Source organism: Hyperolius riggenbachi, chromosome 9 (genome assembly GCF_040937935.1).
Source record: "Hyperolius riggenbachi isolate aHypRig1 chromosome 9, aHypRig1.pri, whole genome shotgun sequence".
Taxonomy (NCBI): domain Eukaryota; kingdom Metazoa; phylum Chordata; class Amphibia; order Anura; family Hyperoliidae; genus Hyperolius; species Hyperolius riggenbachi.
In genome coordinates, this window is record NC_090654.1 from 190872117 (window position 1) to 190891002 (window position 18886).

The 18886-nt window shown below is 44.5% G+C and overlaps 1 protein-coding gene across 2 annotated transcripts in view; it reads left to right on the forward strand.

The window, feature by feature from the left end:
• Positions 1-9358: 9358 nt before the first annotated feature.
• Positions 9359-18886, forward strand: part of SLC25A26 (solute carrier family 25 member 26) — a 293689-nt gene continuing 284161 nt past the window's right edge. For both annotated transcript variants that reach the window (XR_011024033.1, XM_068253825.1), the window contains exon 1: positions 9359-9491. Coding sequence is in view for 1 of the 2 variants with exons in the window: in XM_068253825.1 (XP_068109926.1) it covers positions 9459-9491 (33 nt within the window). In the remaining variant the exon portion in view is untranslated. The remainder of the gene's footprint in view (positions 9492-18886) is intronic.

Consider the following 18886-nt stretch of genomic DNA (forward strand, 5'->3'; position numbering starts at 1 on the left):
TTACTGGGTTAGCACCGCTTTGTGAATTGAGCCCAAAATGTGAAAAACTTCAAGGGGGCCGAATACTTTTGCAAGGCACTGTAGACTTGCTTACAAGTTGGGTTTTGCATATGGGGATTTAAACAATGCCAATTTGGAGGGAAAAAATCTTGCCAACCAAGAAAGCCTAACCAACCGGCCTCGTCCAGTGCAGGAGAGGAGTCAGAGGGTTCAACAGCTAGTATCAGTACAAGTTCAGTAGCTCTGAGCTCTGCATCGTCTCAGAGTGAATCTAAGACATATAACACACATTCAAAAACAGATCCTGCTGCACTGGTCAAGGCTCATAGAGGTCTCAAACGTACTCATAGAAAAAAAGCGGCCCAATCTGTACAATGTCAGGACGAGATCCGGACAGAGGATCTGCCCGAAGGGCGGGTGGACAGCGGGTCAGGGGCCTGCACCTCTGCACCGTCGTCCTCCTCTGGCACTTTTTTAGAGTCGTTTCTTCTGGGCCGGGAGCAGCTGCCTCTTGCGGTGATGCCCATCCTTCCGATGTACAGGTTATTTATCTAACAGGGAGGATATCCCCGATGTTGTGATAAAGGTCCTTAGCAGGGGTCTGGGGTTTTGTCCCACTTCTGTTATGGACAAATTTGAGGTGATTAAGGATGTGCACCTTTTTGGAAGGAAGGTCGTATTACAGTCACTGTGAACACGAACAGATGGTGGGCTTCTTCGCGGCAGGCTGCCGACCCAGACCAATGTGTCCAAGACGGATTATCGGACATTGCAAGATTTATGTGATCTGTACGATGATTCATTTGCTGGAGTGCCAGAGATGGACGACTTGGGCAATTCATTTGGCTAATGTGCGGCGGCGGGGGCCCCCTTGGGGGCGGTTCACCCGTACCACGCCCTGCAGGTCCAGAATGACCAATTCCATGGAAAATCTCAAACATATCCCCCTCTTTCTTTGAATTCGAATTTAAAGACATTTGTCACCTCGGTAGAAAGGGAAATAATGCAGCTGCGGACGCGCATTGACTCTGCCAATCTCTTAGAAGATGAAGTTTCGGCAGTGGAAGAACATTGGCTTATCAAACCATCTGATAAAGGCGGTAATGTAATGGTTTGTTTGTGTATTTTTTTTTAAAAATAAGTGTTTTTTTTTATACTGTAACCCCCCCTCCCTCCACCCGCCAGGCAATCCCCATGATCAGCATGATCGCAGCGCTGTACGTGTAATTAGACAGCGGTTACGCCATCTAATAGTCTCCTATCGCCGCTCGGAGACTGAAGACGGAGCTCCGCTCATCCACCAAGCAGGAGATGCGCGCACCCTGCGCGCAATCTCCCGCAAAACAGAGCCCCAGGCCTTTACACCGATCTGCGTTAGGTGGTCCTGGGGCTGCTGCTGCGGCCATGCCCATCGGCGTGACACGGTTGGCTAGTAGTTAAAGGGCAAATGCGCAAACACTGACTAAACTTTTATACAGTGGGATGCGAAAGTTTGGGCAACGTTGTTAATCGTCATGATTTTTCCTGTATAAATCGTTGGTTGTTACAATAAAAAATGTCAGTTAACTACATCATATAGAAGACACACACATTGATATTTGAGAAGTGAAATGAAGTTTATTCGATTTACAGAAAGTGCGCAATAATTGTTTAAACAAAATTAAGCAGGTACATAAATTTGGGCACCACAAAAAAGAAATGAAATCAATATTTAGTAGATCCTCCTTTTGTAGAAATTACAGCCTCTAAATGCTTCCTGTAGAGTCTAGAATCTGGTTGAAGGTATTTTGGACCATTCCTCTTAACAAAACATCTCTAGTTAATTCAGGTTTGATGGCTTCCGAGCATGGACAGCTCTCTTTAACTCACAGCACAGATTTTCAATTATATTCAGGTCTGGGAACTGAGATGGCCATTCCAGAACGTTGTACTTGTTCCTCTGCATAAATGCCTTAGAGGATTTTGAGCAGTGTTTAGGGTCGTTGTCTTGTTGAAAGATCCAGCCCTGGCGCAGCTTCAGCTTTGTCACGTATTCCTGGACATTGGTCTCCAGAATCTGCTGATACTGAGTGGAATCCATGCATCCCTCAACTTTGACAAGATTCCCAGTCCATGCACTGGCCACACAGCCCCACAGCATAATGGAAAAACCACCACATTTTACTGTAGGTAGCAGGTGTTTTTCTTGAAATGCTGTGTTCTTTTTCCTCCATGCATAACTCCCCTTGTTATGCCCAAATAACTAAATTTTAGTTTCATCACTCCACAGCATCTTATTCCAAAATAAAGCTGGCTTGTCCAAATGTGCTTTAGCATACCTCGAGCGGCTCTGTTTGTGCTATGGGCAGCGAAAAAGGTTTCCTCTTCATACGCATCTCCTTGTGTAAAGTGCGCCAAATGGTTGAACGATGCACAGTAACTCCATCTGCAGCAAGATGATGTTGTAGATCTTTGGTGCTGGTCTGTGGGTTGACTCTGACTGTTCTCACCATTCGTCGCTTCTGTTTATCCAAGATTTTTCTTGGTCTGCCACTTTGAGCCTTAACTTGAACTGAGCCTGTGGTCTTCCATTTACTCAATATGTTCCTAACTGTGGAAACAGACAGCTGAAATCTCTGAGACAGCTTTCTGTATCCTTCCCCTAAACCATGATGGTGAACAATCTTTGTCTTCTGGACATTTGAGAGTTGTTTTGAGACCTCAATTTTGCTACTCTTCAGAGAAATTTAAAAGTGGAGGGAAACTTACAATTGACCCCCTTAAATACCCTTTCTTATAATTGGATTCGCCTGTGTATGTAGGTTAGGGGTCACTGAGCTTACCAAGCCACTTTGAGTTCCAATAATTTGTTCTAAAGGTTTTGGAATCAATAAAATGTATACACCTGCTTAATTTTAAAACAAAAGAAAAAACAGGGCACCGAGAGCCCAATAGTGCAATATAGTTTTAACAGAGAAAATCTGTCTAGATAGTTCGTGCAGAAATATACTCACAAAAAAGGGTCACCAGCAGGCAACCACTTGAAAGGCAGGTGGGGAGAATTGGTACCCGACCCCACTCGGGTATAAAAGTCGCTCTCTGTAGACAGGAGAAAAAAGGGGGCGTACCCCTCCACCAAGGGTGGATAAGTAATATGTATCAAACGCAGATAGAACAGAGGCGCCAAAAAGAGTAAAAACACTATTATTTAAAAACAGTAAAAAGAGGGAAGGTAAGGTGGACTTACCTCCCTCTAGCAGTGGAAAACAAAACTCTGAGGTAGAGTAGAATGCATTTATTAAACAGTGTAACTCCTAAAGATGCAACGCGTTTCGCGGGCCACAGCACCGCTTCCTCAGGCTATACAGGAGTTCAAAAAAGCTGTAAATGGGACATATACATAAATCAACAAAAAAGCATCAAACACTGACAGAGGCATACAGCTGTAACATTGGAACATAAATTTCATTATAACCAGCATCTGCTGGTCTGTGAAGGTCAGATAAGTCTATCTTATCTAAGCAAAAAACACGCAAAAAAAAAAAAAAAAAACGCAAAAAAAAAACGCAAAAAAAAAAGGTTGTGTGACAGTGGAGAGAGTGCATGCTCTCTAAACTGTTTTTACACTTGCATAGTCTTGGCATTAACTAGAATAAAGTAACCCTCTCAGCCCGATTAGCTGCATTGAAAGCAGGCTCAGGCAGAGTAGGATCAGTAGGTGATCCTACTCTGCCTGAGCCTGCTTTCAATGCAGCTAATCGGGCTGAGAGGGTTACTTTATTCTAGTTAATGCAAGAATCTTTACACATGTATATTCGGACTGAAACAGTCACAATGATATAACCGCCAAGACTATGCAAGTGTAAAAACAGTTTAGAGAGCATGCACTCTCCCCACTGTCACACAACCTTTTTTTTTTTTTTTTGCGTTTTTTTTTGCGTTTTTTTTTTGCGTTTTTTTTGCGTGTTTTTTTTTTTTTTTTTTTTTTTTTTTTTGTTTTTTGTGTGTTTTTTGCTTAGATAAGATAGACTTATCTGACCTTCACAGACCAGCAGATGCTGGTTATAATGAAATTTATGTTCCAATGTTACAGCTGTATGCCTCTGTCAGTGTTTGATGCTTTTTTGTTGATTTATGTATATGTCCCATTTGCAGCTTTTTTGAACTCCTGTATAGCCTGAGGAAGCGGTGCTGTGGCCCGCGAAACGCGTTGCATCTTTAGGAGTTACACTGTTTAATAAATGCATTCTACTCTACCTCAGAGTTTTGTTTTCCACTGCTAGAGGGAGGTAAGTCCACCTTACCTTCCCTCTTTTTACTGTTTTTAAATAATAGTGTTTTTACTCTTTTTGGCGCCTCTATTCTATCTGCGTTTGATACAACCTGCTTAATTTTATTTAAACAATTATTGCACACTTTCTGTAAATCCAATAAACTTCATTTCACTTCTCAAATATCACGGTGTGTGTCTCCTATATTATATATATCGTAACAACCAATGATTTATACAGTAAAATCATGATGAGTAACAATATTGCCCAAACTTTCGCATCCCACTCTAAGAGCTGGTCCACACTAGGTCCGGAAACGTATCCGTGGCTGCGTTTTTCAAACCTGATGAAAAACGGAGTCCCGGATACTAATGTTCAAAATAGCAGCCAGCCTCACCCAATTAAAAAACGGATCCGTCTGCGTTTGCGGGGATCCGTTTTCAAAACCTGAACGGAAGGTCCGGATCTGCTGCATTTTCACGCAACGGATCAGGACCACGGATACACGCAGGGGTAGTGAAAGCAATGAGAAAACGCATCTCCAGCTCCACAGGCAAAAAACTGATGTTAAAACGGATAGCCTGAGCTTTATGATTGGCCCAAAAAAATCCTCCCACTCCTTCCTAATGATGGAGACGTTTTCTGTCAGGGAAAAACCTGAACGGAAACTGATGCACTTTCATCAGTTTGCAGTACGGTGGGTACTTCCCCTGATCCTTACTGCAGTGTCCGTCCTGCAACTGTGTCTAGTGTGGACCAGCTCTTAATGACCATTGTAGAAAAATATTAAATTTTATTCATTATGTTATTTTGACTACAGTTCCTCTTTTACATAAGTAAGTAGAACTACAAATATGGATCTTTAGCGAATATTTTCAGAAGAGGCAATGCATTTGTGGCGAATTTGCTTTTTATAAATAGCAGTAATTGTCTGACAGGGCACGCTCGATGAATCTAGAATGGATAGTAGCCAAATCCAACATTTGCCCTTTTATAAATAGACCCCTTAGTTCAATGTGATGTTTCCTTTCTAAAGAGACCACAACTACATTTATTTCATCACCTGCACATCTGTTGCCTCGGTGGGAAGCAGCTCACATAAAATGATAGCCGTAACAATAACTGCTCCCCTCAGAGCAGAGCCCGGGTCAGTCCTGGAACAACTATATTTCCCCCGGGGTGAGCTACGCGCGCGTCAAGCACTGCCGCGCAGACAGGCGCCCTTTTGTTCAGGAGCGAGCAGAACGTTGGCCGCCTTATTATTTTATTTATTTTCAAGGCTCTGACAGACGTCAGCGAGATGCATCTTCTACCTGATAAATTGGAGCCGCTCTCAAGGTCAGGCTGCGAGAAACATCGACCTTCAGAATTGGCTGGAAAAAAAGTAATACACAGAACAGAGCATTTTTTTCCATTGTGAGGGAAGATAAAAGAGCTGAACATTCATGAGGTGCTTGATTATCTATTGTTTGAAAGGCAACTACAAAGGCATAATTACAGCCATAGCAGACCAGCCCGAAGCAAGTAAATAGGGCACAGGAGGCACTTATTGCCACTATTTTAGCCGGTTTTATTAGTTATTTAGTTAGCGTAGCGTGCGTGGCAGGGACTCATACTGGTGACTTCAGGCAGAAGTCGCCAATTAACGGAGCCACCAGTGGGACCAGGAGAGGAGCCAGGAGGACGTTACGGGACCTTGCGGCCTATGGTGGGCTGGAGGAAGCCCCAGGTAAGTTCAAATTGTGATTTTAAAACCTGCTCAGGGTCCCTTTAAGTACAATAAATCTGTGAAATTGCCTTTTTTCTTGCATTGAGTGAGGGAATCTCAAGTTTGAGTTGCAAATTATAATAATAATCCTAACATTTGTATAGCGCTTTTCTCCTGTTGGAAAGCGCTCAAGAGATGCAGCCACTAAGGGCACGCTCAAAGGGCCACCCTGCAGTGTTAGGAAGTCTTGCCCATGGACTACTTTCAGAATAGGTAGTGATATGCCCGCCCCTTTCTGCCTCACTTCACTGCTTCCATTGGTCGACTATCACCATCTCTAGTCATGTGCCCTTAGTGACAGGATTATGGGTGCAGTGTTCAGTAAACCTAAAACTGGCTTTTCTGTGAGGTACATAAGCAACCAACAGTCAGGACCTGTTCTCACTGGCACAATTACCGCTAATTGCCGGTGATCGCTAGCGCTTTTTAAAGCGCTAGTGCAACACTAACTATATGGTAGTGATCTCACTGACGCAATTGCAAAACGCGCTACATGCAGCATTTTCCTGCAATTCGAGAGTGATCGCCATTAGAATGCTAAAAAGCACTAATTGCGGATTCGCGATCACTCAAAAATCGCTAGAGTGTACAGTGATTTTACTGCGTTAATCGCGGTAAAATCACTAGCTCAAAACGCTAGTGCTAATCGCTAGCTTTTCGTGATTCCAAGTGAAAACGGGCCCTCATTGCCACATACACTGAGGAAGGCAGATGCAAGTTACAAAGCCACAAACTTCCTGTTTCCTGACAAGTGCATCCAAAGCCCTCCGAGGAGTCCCAAGACTGCGTAATTTCAACGGGAGATAACTGTGGACTGAGGCCATGGAGAGAGGACTGAAAAGGCTTTGTGGGATCTAAAGACTTCCCTCTACATAGCCAAGCTTCTTACTCCTGGTACACGCCTTCTATTTTTATTGGCCAATCATTTACCATTTTTATCACTTAAATGTAGTATGAGTGCTTACCTACATAATCTGTTCATAGGATTCAAAATCTGTTGGTCTTCATACAGCATGAAGGTTGTAAAATTGGTCAGTGACCGACCAATCAATTTGCATGTGTGTATGCACCCTTAACTGCTCTACGACCACCTCATGCTGATGGCCGGTTGCAAAGTAGCTCCCCCAAGACCGCCTAATGCTGATTGGCATCAGGTTCTGGAGGTGGGGATTAGCAGGGAAGGCGGTGGGCTCATGTGCGATCGTTCCCTGCCGAGACACGGAGTGGAGCTCCGTGATCAGCTTGCAAGCCACGATCGGTGCTGGCAGGCTGTTAAAATAAACCCAAAAAATGGCAATTTACAGTTGTGAAGTGCTACGATTTGTCACTAAGCTGTCCCTCTGATTGCCTCACAATCTAAACCCTCTCAATTTGCCTGGTCACTAGGGGGGTGTAAGCCTGTGGTCCTCAAGAGGTTAAGCCTGGCACACACCTTCAATTTCGATTGTTGAATCACTGACCAATTTTATCACCTCCATGTAGTATGAGAGTTTACATATACAATCTGCTCATAGTATTGATAATCAGTTGAACCTCTTACATGGAGGTAATAAAATTGGTCAGTGATTTGGGGGGGGGGTTAGGGTAGAGAACACACGGGGGACGGAAGGGGACACATGGAGGACAGAAGGGAACACATGGGGGACAGGAGGGACACGCGGGGACTCATGGAGACAGAAGAGGACACATGGGGGACAGAAAGGAACACTAGGGGGACACAGGACACATGAGCATACCTCTCAACTGTTTGAGATGAGAAAGAGGGACACTTAAAGAGACACTGAAGCGAGAATAAATCTCGCTTCTTGTCTCATAGTCAGCAGGCGCATGTGTGCCCCAGCTAAAATGCCGTTATCCCGCGGCTAAACGAGGGTCCCTGACCCCCCCCCCCTGCAAAATCTACGACCGGTCGTAGATTTTGCTGCTCTTGAGGCAGGGCTAACGGCTGCAGCCCTGCCTCTCAGCGGCGCATCGCCGCCTCTCCCCGCCCCTCTCAGCGAAGACTGAGAGGGGCGGGGGAGAGGCGGAGATAAGCGCTGACAGACGCGCAAGAGGCAAGGCTGCGGCAGTTAGCCCTGCCTCAATCCGGAAGAGGGGATGCGCTGCTCGGAGGGGATTTCGGGGGGTAAGGGACCCCCGTTTAGCCGCAGGATAGCGCCGTTTTAGCAGGGGCACACATGCCCCTGCTGACTATGAGGTCTGAAGTGATATTTATTCTCGCTTCAGACTCTCTTTAAGCCATGCCCCTGCCACACCCTTAATCACGCCCCCGTCACACCCCTAGTCACGCATACCATAAAGAGTTCATAAGAAAATTATGTTGTTTTATCATTCAAACCTTTCTATTCTGGTTCATTTTCCTTCATATCAACATTTTACAATTAGTAATATATCAATTTAAAGGATAGGAATAAAGTTTAGAGTCAAACACATTTTTTTAATACAGAAATATATATATTTACATAGAAAGAGGGAAAAAGTCCTGAAAGAGTGACGAATGAGGAGGAAACAGGGACAGAGGGACAGGGCTCCCAAAGAGGGACTGTCCCTCCAAAAGAATTTTACATCTAAATAAATTCTCTAAATACCAGCATGATTATCAACCTTGATAGTAAAACTGCGGTAAAACAGTTGTATGGTATTGGTCAGCATTGTAAACAAACAAACAAAAAAAAACATACTTGTAAAAAACTTATGTCTAACTTATTCAAAGGGGAAACAGTCCATCCAGAAGGGAATTCCCTTCATACAAAATTACCAGTTGCCTGATATCTGCCTATCTCCCTGTCCAATAAGCCGAAATGTAACTGTCATCTTTGCATTATACAGAACCGAACTAACAGGTAATTCCAGCATATGATCTTTGTATATTCCAAAGGAAAGACTGTCCAGATTTTGTCATGCGGTCCACACTGTATTCAGAATCTCCTTCCCAGTACTGTACACTACAGCGTGTCCTTGATATAAGCCACTCCCCGGCCCCCCTTACGCCGAACTTCTATTTTTGTGACTGTATGCATTCTTCTATATTCTGTTTTGTATTGAAATTATAAACGAGCAAGCTTGAAGCAGTGCATTCCGAACTATGGAGCTGGCCAACCATGTAATCGGAGACCGACTCTGGATTCGGCGAAGGGAAGTAGCTTCTGTAAAATGGCTCTGACAGCGCGGACACGTTCACTGCTCAGCTGGTTGTACCTCTTGCAGCTGCGTGTGCTGTGAACTGACAGGGAAGGGACACGTATGAGATAACCCTGGGTTAGGATTCGCGTAGCTCTCTGCGCTGCGGTCTGCACGGCTAGCCGTGGGTGATGGATGTTGGCCCTGGTTGGCAGGTCACCCTGTGTTGTTGGTGGTGTAGGAGACACATGTGAGTGTAAGTGTGGACTGTATGATGGCTAAGCGAGAGGGTTAGAGCTAGAGACGACCTGCTTGTGACGATGGAAAGGAGGGAGTTCTTCGCCTCCTTGCTGGTGAGTTCTGCAGGGATTGCCATTTCCTCTGAGAGTCATTAAACTTTTCTTTAATAGCTCACAACTATCCCTACTTAGAAGCCAAATCCTTGTGCCCTTCCTATTTGTCCCCTTTATTGCATAGATGCAGATGTATAATTTTGGTATAAAATGTGTATATAAATGTGCTAAACATATAGTATGTCCAAAATCTGCATTATTTTATTGATTTTACGCTGATATACATGCTGTGACTTAGAGACTTTATTTAGCTGCTAAATTCTTTAATTGAACCCCCCTCCCAAAACATTTCAACGAAAAAAATAATGAACCTGGCAGCTTCCATATTCCTCTCAGTTCAGGGTTCCGTACGAGCAGTCGCTGGCCCTTTAAGGACCAGAGACACTGGTGCCAAAAAACAGCACATACCGATGAATTGCCACACTGAATTGCTGCAACCACTGTACACACCACACAACCGTTGCCTCAGCCAACCCGCTCTGCCATCTCTATGATGGCAAAGTTCTGTGAGCTGGTCAGGTGCCAATTTCAATGATATTGGCTCCTGACCTTGTGATCAATGTAAGCCGATGGGATTTGTTCACCATGACGACAGGGTCATGAGCCAATGAAATTGGCTCCTGATCCGCTCACGGACCTCTGCTGCCACATACCGACAGCAGGGCAAGTGAGTTGCAAGCAGGGATGCTCTCACAAGTAATAACGAGTGTTCAAACACTCAAATTCAAGATTTAAATGATCATTAATTAGCTCCGGTGTGCGGGGGGACATAAGGGGTTATTTACCCATAATTCAGCATCCTCCCTGTGCTCCAGATAGCTTGCACGCATCCTATTTTACGTGTTGCAAGCCTCATCCGGCTTGAAGGAGGAAGTGCCCGCAGTGAGGCTTGGAATGCGTCCAATAGCTAATTAATGCTCATTGAAATAACGAATTAGAGTGCTTACACACTGGTTATTACTCGTGAGAGCATCCCTAGTTGCAAAGGGGAGAGAGTGATGCGAGAATGCGGTGAGGTGAAATCTACGCCCTGGCAGGAATAGCAGCCTCCAATCAAGGTGTAGATTTCAATCACTGCCATCCGGAAGTGGTTAAAGGGAACCTTAACTGCCGTGGGAAAATAAATTCACTTACCTGGGGGCTTTCCCAAGCCTCCTGCAGCCGTCCTGTGCCCGCGCCGGTCCTTCGGTGCCCTCCGGTCTCCCTCCGCCGCTAACTTTCGATTTCGGACGACTGCCAGTCGTCCTCGGGCCTCTTCCGCATTCCTCGTCGTAAACTGCAGTAAAGCGCGTCCGCATGACGCGTTTGGCGTCATGCGATGACGCGTTTGGCGTCATGCGGACGCGCTTTACTGCAGTTTACGACGAGGAATGCGGAAGAGGCCCGAGGACGACTGGCAGTCGTCCGAAATTGAAACTTAGCGGCGGAGGGAGACCGGAGGGCACCGAAGGACCGGCGCGGGCACAGGACGGCTGCAGGAGGCTTGGGAAAGCCCCCAGGTAAGTGAATTTATTTTCCCACGGCAGTTAAGGTTCCCTTTAAGCAGTGTGAAACCAAAAAAAACCCCGAACCATAAATGAGGCCACCCAACCCCTCCAAACAACGTAACTAGGCAGTGTGTCTCCAAAACAGGCAATATTCTTCACTATTGCAGTAAACAAAGTAGTTGGCTAGCATTCAATGCTAGGACAATGCAGAACTCGCCACATGTGCCCAATGGACCGCACTTCATACAGTAATTCTATGTCCAATAACGAAGACAAAATCTTAGCACTGATACTATTAGTGCCCTTTATTGAGCTTCTACCTATTCATCATCCCAACAAACGAGTTTTCCGAAATGCTGTTGGTATTGGTATAATTTTTACTATTCCTGTCAAGGGCAAAAAGGGAGGCATTTATTCAGGGGTGAAGAGGCAAGTGCCATGAGGTGTATTCCGATAATACCAAAATAATTGTTTATTAGAAGGTACTATATTTTATGGAACCGGTCCATTTTAGCCCTTAGTTAAAAAAACAACGAAATATTGCCCCAACCTGTTTTTTTGTTTTGTTTTGTTTTTTTGTTTTGCTTTTTTCTTAAAGGAAAGGTCCGAGCTGAAAGAAAACACAAAAAAAGTATCTACTTACCTGAGGCTTCCCCAGCCCCTGGCAGCCTTACTGTCCCTCACCGCAGCTTCTGTCACAGCTGGTGTACCGGGGTCCCCCCTGCTGCAGATGCTGACCTCGCCAGACAGGCATCTCCTGTGCCTGTGCAAGCGTGCAGCCAAGCTGCTCGCAGTCCCGCTCTTGTGGCTGGGAGCGTTTTGCGCAGGCTCCGTATTTCTGCCCCTGCACAGAATGCTCCAGGCTATGTGAGCGCGGTCGCGAGTGGCACGGCTGTGTGCTTGTGCAGGCGCAGAAGATGCCGGTCGGCATCTGTAACTGAGGGGACCCCATGATACTGGCTGGGAGTGGAGCTGCGGTAAGGGACAAAAAGGTTGTCAGGGGCTGGAGGAAGCCCCAGGTAAGTAGATTTAAGTTTTTTTATCCAGTGATCCTCTGGGACAAGACTCCGAGATATCCACGCCCCTTCCAGGAAATATTTCAATCCCTCCCCTATAAAAGAAAGGCCATGAGAATCTTGCCTCAGTTTGAAATATTTCCTGCGCGAGAAGGATGTTTCTTTCCCTCAGGTGAACCAGGTCTGGGGTAGGTAGGGCCTGGGGTTCCTTGTAGGGGGCTGCCGAGACTGAGTTGGTCAGTCTGGCAGCATCAAGGTTTCTTACCTTGCCTCGTATTTGCTCTCTTAGGAGGAGGGAGAAAGCGAGATGGCGTCCTCGATCCCTCTGGCCTGGTTGGAGGTGGCGATACGCTGTCTTGCATGCAGCTGGAGACAGCATCAGTGGAACAGAAGATCCATCGGGTCTGTTCTGGGGAAGTTTAATAGCCGCGCGCGCGGCTGCCGCTGACGTCACTCAAGACAGTAAAGGCATTGTTTTTCCAGTTCATAAGTCTATTCGCCAGTCTATCCTGAAGGAGTGGACCGAACCTGATAAAAAACTTGTTTTTTCTAAAGGAATGAAGAGAAGATTTCCATTTAGTGAAGAAGAGGTTAATGTATGGGGTAAATGTCCAAAACTTGATACGCCCTTTTCTCAGATGGTAAAAGAGGGAGAATTGGCTTTTGAAGATTTGGGCTCGTTAAAAGATCCGTTAGGTGGAAGACGGATGCTTTTTCTAAACGCACATGGGAGGCTATTTCGGCTATTTTTAAGCCGACTATAGCTTCTACTTGTGTATCAAGAACCATGCTGTTGTGGTTGGAGCAATTTAAGAATAAAATTCAGGAAGGGGCTTCTAAGGAAGAACTTCTGGAGGCCTTAGAATTACTTTTCAAAGGCACTAGCTACCTGGCAGATGCATCAGCAGAAGGCATTAAGTATACAGCAAGAGCAGCTGGGTTAGCTAATGTTACTAGAAGATCAGTTTGGCTCAAAACTTGGGAAGGAAGTATCACTTCAAAATCCAGGTTATGTTCAGTCCCTTTTACAGGTAATCTGTTATTTGGGCCTGAATTGGATGCTACTCTGGAAAGGACTTCTAGTAAAAAGGTCTTTCCAAAGAAAAAGGTTACGCAGCCTAACAAACGTCCTTTCATTAGGCCACGTAATCAGTGTCAAGGGCAATCTAAAAGGAAAGGATGGCCCTTCAACAACAATGGTAAGGGGGGTTTTCTTATCAAGCCCCAGGATAATAAGAAATCCCAATGACCATCAAGTCGGGGGGCGACTGAAGAAATTCAGCGAGGTGTGGAGAAATTCAGTCGCCAGCCCATACATTTGCGCAATTGTGAAGATGGGTTATCGAATAGAGTTCGATTCTGTTCCTCCCAACAGATTTGTGATATCGAAAAGTCCGGTAGATGCGACAATGTCGCAGGAGTTGTCTCGGATTCTGACACACATGGTAGATCAGAAAGTGATCATTCCAGTTGTTCGGTCGGAACAGGGAAGGGGATTCTACTCTTCCGTGTTTCTGGTAAAGTAACCATCGGGGAAATTCCGGTTAATTCTCAACCTAAAAAAGCTGAATCCGTTGGTCAAGTACAAACGATTCAGGATGGAATCGATTTATTCTATCAGAAATCTGTTGGAAGCAGATTCATTCATGGTCAATTTAGATCTGCAGGATGCATATTGGCATGTTCCCATTCACCCATATTCACAGAAATACCTCAGATTTGCCGTATCTCTAGAAGGCACTCTGTGTCACTTCCAATTCACTTGCCTTCCCTTCGGGATCAGTTCAGCACCTCGCATTTTTACAAAAATTATGGCGGAAGCTTTAGTTCCTCTCCGGGAGCAAGCTATCCAGGTGATTTTTTTATCTCGACGATATTTTGATTTTTGCCGATTCGGTGGAGCTTTTGAAGGCACAACTAGAGACTTCTTTGAGGCATCTGACAGATCTGGGGTGGTTGGTAAATCGAGACAAATCGGTGTTGATACCAACTCAAACTATAAAATTTTTAGGTATGATCAGAGACACGTCAGTTCAAAAACTGTTCTTGCCACAGGAAAAGATAGACAAGGTTATGAACGAAATAACCAGTCTACAACGGAACCCAAAAGTTTCCTTAAGAGTGATAATGGGAACTCTGGGTCTTTTGTCTTCCACAGCTCCAGCAGTACAATGGGCCTTAGCACACCAAAGACTGCTTCAGTCTTTTCTACTAAGGAGCTGGGACAGATCTCAGCGGAACTTGGATCAGAAAGTGATGCTTCCTTTGACAGTCATCAGGGATTTGGACTGGTTAGTGAACAGAGGAAATCTGTCCCGGGGGAATTTATGGATATACCCCAGAGAAATAACAATCACAACAGATGCCAGTGCTTGGGGGTGGGGTGCTCATGTAGAGCATCAGACCTTTCAGGGACAGTGGAGTCAGGAAGAGAAAAGATTCTCGTCCAATCGGAGAGAATTGAGGGCAGTAAAAATTGCTCTCATTCAGGCGCTGTCGCAGGTATGGAACTTTGCTCTGGCGTTTGCTTTTCCTCCTCTGCCTCTCATTCCATTAGTCATCAAAAAATGGAGGGAGATAAAGGCCCCATTAATGCTGAGTGAGCCTCTTTGGTCAAAAAGAAGTTGGTTCCCAATTCTAAAAAAGTTAGCTGTGGAACCTCCTCTGAAGTTACCGGACAGGAAGGACCTATTGTACCAAGGAAAGCTTTGGCATCCGGAGGTGGAAAGGTTAAAACTAGCGGCCTGGATCCTGAGGTAGTATGGCTTAAGAGCAGGGGACTTTCCAGTAAAGTTATTCAAACTTTATTGAAAAGCAGAAAGGATTCTACCAGAAGTATGTATATTAAGTATTGGAAAACATTTTTTCATTGGTTAGATTCTTCTTCTCATAACTCTTTTTCTATTCCAGCATTATTGGATTTCTTACAGGAAGGTTGGGAAAAAGGTTTATCGGTCAGCACATTAACCTCCCTGGCGGTTAATTTTTTTTTTTCAAATCGGGAAAAATCTTTTTTTTTTTTATTTTTTTTTTTTGTTTCATGTAAAGCTACCAGAGTGGTAGCTACATGAAACACCACTAGAGGGCGCATGTGTCCCTCTAGTGCGATCGTCGCCGGCACTAATAGCAAACAGGGGAGCGCGTATATAACGCGTTCCCCTGTTTGGCTTCTCCTGTCGCCATGGCGACGATCGGAATGACGTCATGGACGTCAGCCGACGTCCTGACGTCAGGCGCACCCGATCCAGCCCATAGCACTGCCCGGAATTCATTGGTCCGGGCAGCGCAGGGCTCTGGCGGGGGCCCTCTTTAGCCGCTGCGTGCAGGCGATCGCCGCAGAGCGGTGGCGATCAAGCTGTGCGCGCGGCTAGCAAAGTGCTGGCTGCGCGCACAGCACTTTGAATGGGCCAAATCGCCCCACCAGGGCCGGAGAAATCCTCCTGCGCGGCATAGCCCGAGCTCAGCTCGGGCTTACCGCCAGGGAGGTTAAAAGTGCAGGTATCAGCCTTGGCAGCCATGACAGGTAAAAAATTAGCTGTGGAGGACTTGGTGGTAAGATTTTTTAAAGCTATTCGTAGACAGGTACCGATAAAAGCACCTAATGTGTCCCCGTGGGATTTGCCGTCGGTGCTAAAAGGTTTATCCGGGGCCCTATTTGAACCATTGGACCAGTGTGATTTATTGCATGTTACAATTAAAACTGTGTTCCTCGCTGCCATATCTACAGCCAGGAGGGTCAGTGAAATACAGGCGTTATCTTGCAAGCCTCCATATTTTCAGGAATTAGGAGACAGGTTAGTGTTGCAGACGGACCCAGGGTTCCTTCCTAAGGTGGTGTCCAAATACCATAGGTCTCAATCTATTGTTATCCCTTCCTTTAGCGTTCAGGGGGGAAAAAAGAAGGATAAAGATCTGTACCTAGTAGATGTCAGAATGTGTATTTTACACTATATTAAAATTACTTCAGATTTTAGGAGGTCTGATTCTTTGTTTGTTCTATTTGGGGGAAAAAATAAAGGTTGCACAGCATCTAAATCTACTATATCTAGATGGATTAAGAAAGCTATTAATATGTCTTATTCTTTATTGAACTTGGAACTTCCGTTGTCCTTCACGGCACATTCAACTAGAGCTGTGGCATCATCCTGGGCACAAAATTCTGGTGCTACCCCGGAGCAGATTTGCAAAGCCGCTACGTGGTCAAGTTTTAACACTTTTGTTAAGCATTATAAATTGGATGTATTATCGGAACAACAGCAGGCCTTTGGTCGTAAGGTCTTGAAGGCTGCTACCCACCCTGAGGTTTGATTCTTGCTTATCATCTCGGAGTCTTGTCCCAGAGGATCACTGGATAAAACAATAGTTACTCACCGGGTAACGTTCTTTCTAGTGATCCTCTGGGACAAGAGTCCCACCCGATTTGGGTATAGTAGAATTATTCTGTACTTTGTATGGAGTGGTTCATAGTATAAATGAGTGAAAGGGAGAGTTCTAGACAGTTATTATTTAAGACTGAGGGGAGATTCTCATAGCCTTTCTTTTATAGGGGAGGGATTGAAATATTTCCTGGAAGGGGCGTGGATATCTCGGAGTCTTGTCCCAGAGGATCACTTGAAAGAACGTTACCCAGTGAGTAACTATTGTTTTTTAAGCTTGCACGTTTATGCTACAGATGAACAATGACCCAAAGCAACCCAGGAGTTTATTAAAGCAAGAAAGTGGAAAATTCTTGAATGGCAAAGTCAGTCACCTGATCTTAATCAAATTGAGCATGCATTTCACTAGTTAAAGACTAAATTTTGGACAGAAAGGCCCACAAGCAAACAGTAAGGGCTTGTTCACACTATGAGTGTTTGTGTATTTTTTTAAACGCTGGCGATTTTAGAAATCGGCCTAAAAGCGATTGTGCCATGATTCCCTATGAGAGTGCTCACATATGAGCAGTTTGATTACAATCCGCTTACAAAAGCGCTGCCTGTACCATTTTCTGAGTGCTTTCGCTCAATGGAAGGTAGAGGGAAATTGCTAAGCACTTGAAAAAGCGCTTTGTATAACAATTTCCCCAGCACTTTTAAGAATAAGTACATTGTATTTATTCTTTTCCGGGTCAAAGAGTTCACTTCCTCACTGACGTCAGGAAAAGAAAATCTCAATCACTCATCAAAAACGCTTAGAAAAGCGCTTACACAAAATCGCCCAACGCTCAGAAAATGCTGGGAATCTCTTGTAAAAATTGTGCACGAAAACGCTCAGTGCTTGTGATCAGTGCTTGTGATTTATAATGTGAACGTAGCCTCACTGAAAGCTGCTTCTGTAAAGGCCCAGCAGAGCATTTAAAAGGAGGAAACCCAGCATCTGGGGATGTCTATACGTTCAAGACTTGAGGTCGTCATTGCCAGCAAAGGGTTTTCAACCAAGAAATAGAAATGAACATTTTATTTCCAGTTATTTCATTTTTCCAATTATGTTTGAGCCTCTGAGGTCAGTTTCACACCAGCAACCAGCGTTTTAGTTGCAGTGCAATCCGACGATTACAACGCTAAAAAGAGGCTTTGTATTTACCTCTATATCTAGCGGCGCCATTGACTTACATGACTTCCAGTCATCGCATGTCGCCGTGGATGTTGGCCCTTAACGCGCTGATGCTTTTGCGTCAGATGCAATACTTCCGGAGCATCACATTGCATCAGGCATGAAATGTCCCATAGACTTTCATTAGTTTAGCGTTACCCTGTGGTAAAAATGGGTAACGCAACGCAATGAAAGTGCGCAAGTGTGAAAGGGGCATGAAATAAAGGAATGGTGTACAAAAAAATGGTTTAGTTGTCTCACATTTTTATGCAATCGTTTTATTCACCTCACTGAATTAAAGCTGAAAGTCTGCACTTCAACTGCGTCTGAATTTTTTCATTTAAAACTCATTGTGGTAATGTACAGAACCAAAATTAGAAAAAAGTTGTCTCTTTCCAAATATTTATCGACCTAACCTAACTGTATATTGATCCACATTTTACATGTCTGAAATTGCATTTCTTTTACCTGCTTTTAGGTATCTGCAGTGTTTGAAATGTTTTATCACCTGAGGCAGTTACCGTAGACTCAAATTTGTAGTTGCTTGGCTTCATTTATCCAACGAGTTTAATGTTAATAATAAATGTGATGCAAATTTTTCAAAGCATATGCAAAGTTGGTTGCAGTTTTTAAATTTAGGTCAATCAAAATTGGTTGCAATTGTATTTGACTACTCTTTTTCCAGTCTCCTCACAAACTGCAACCAAGTTTGCATCAGTTCAAAAATGTGCAATTAATTATCTCCAAATTGAGCAAATGAAAAGTAATTTCAGTGCAGTTGCAAACAGCTCATCGCTGGTTTATTAAAGCAAATCTGAAGTCAGAATTTCACTTCTGGTTTCATACATAACTATGTAGAGGGAAGGCTCTATAGCCTTCCCAGTCCTCCTTCCATCCCATTGTTCCTGTGCTGTCCCCAGTTTGGAAATACTAGGTCTGTGGCACTCCCCGGGCAGCCTTCAGAACTACTTGTGTCCTCGAGGAGTACTGACGATGAGCGCATCCATTCTACGCATGCACAAGCCTTGACTCGCACATGTGCAGTATGGATGTGCTTGTCTTTGGAACTACTTTGGGACATCAGTAGTTCCAAAGGCTGCCTGAAGAGTACCAAAGAGCTATTCTACCTGATGACTGGGAAGGGTCTATGGTAACCAGAACCTTCACTCTACAGGTATGTATAAAACCTGAAGTTTCCTTCACTCAGACTACCTTTAAAGCGGAATATAACCCTGCATTTCAACTTTGCTCTAAAACATTATTTACAGTATTGAAAGGTTGTAATAATGTGCTGCTTGAACCACCCTGATATTAAAAGATG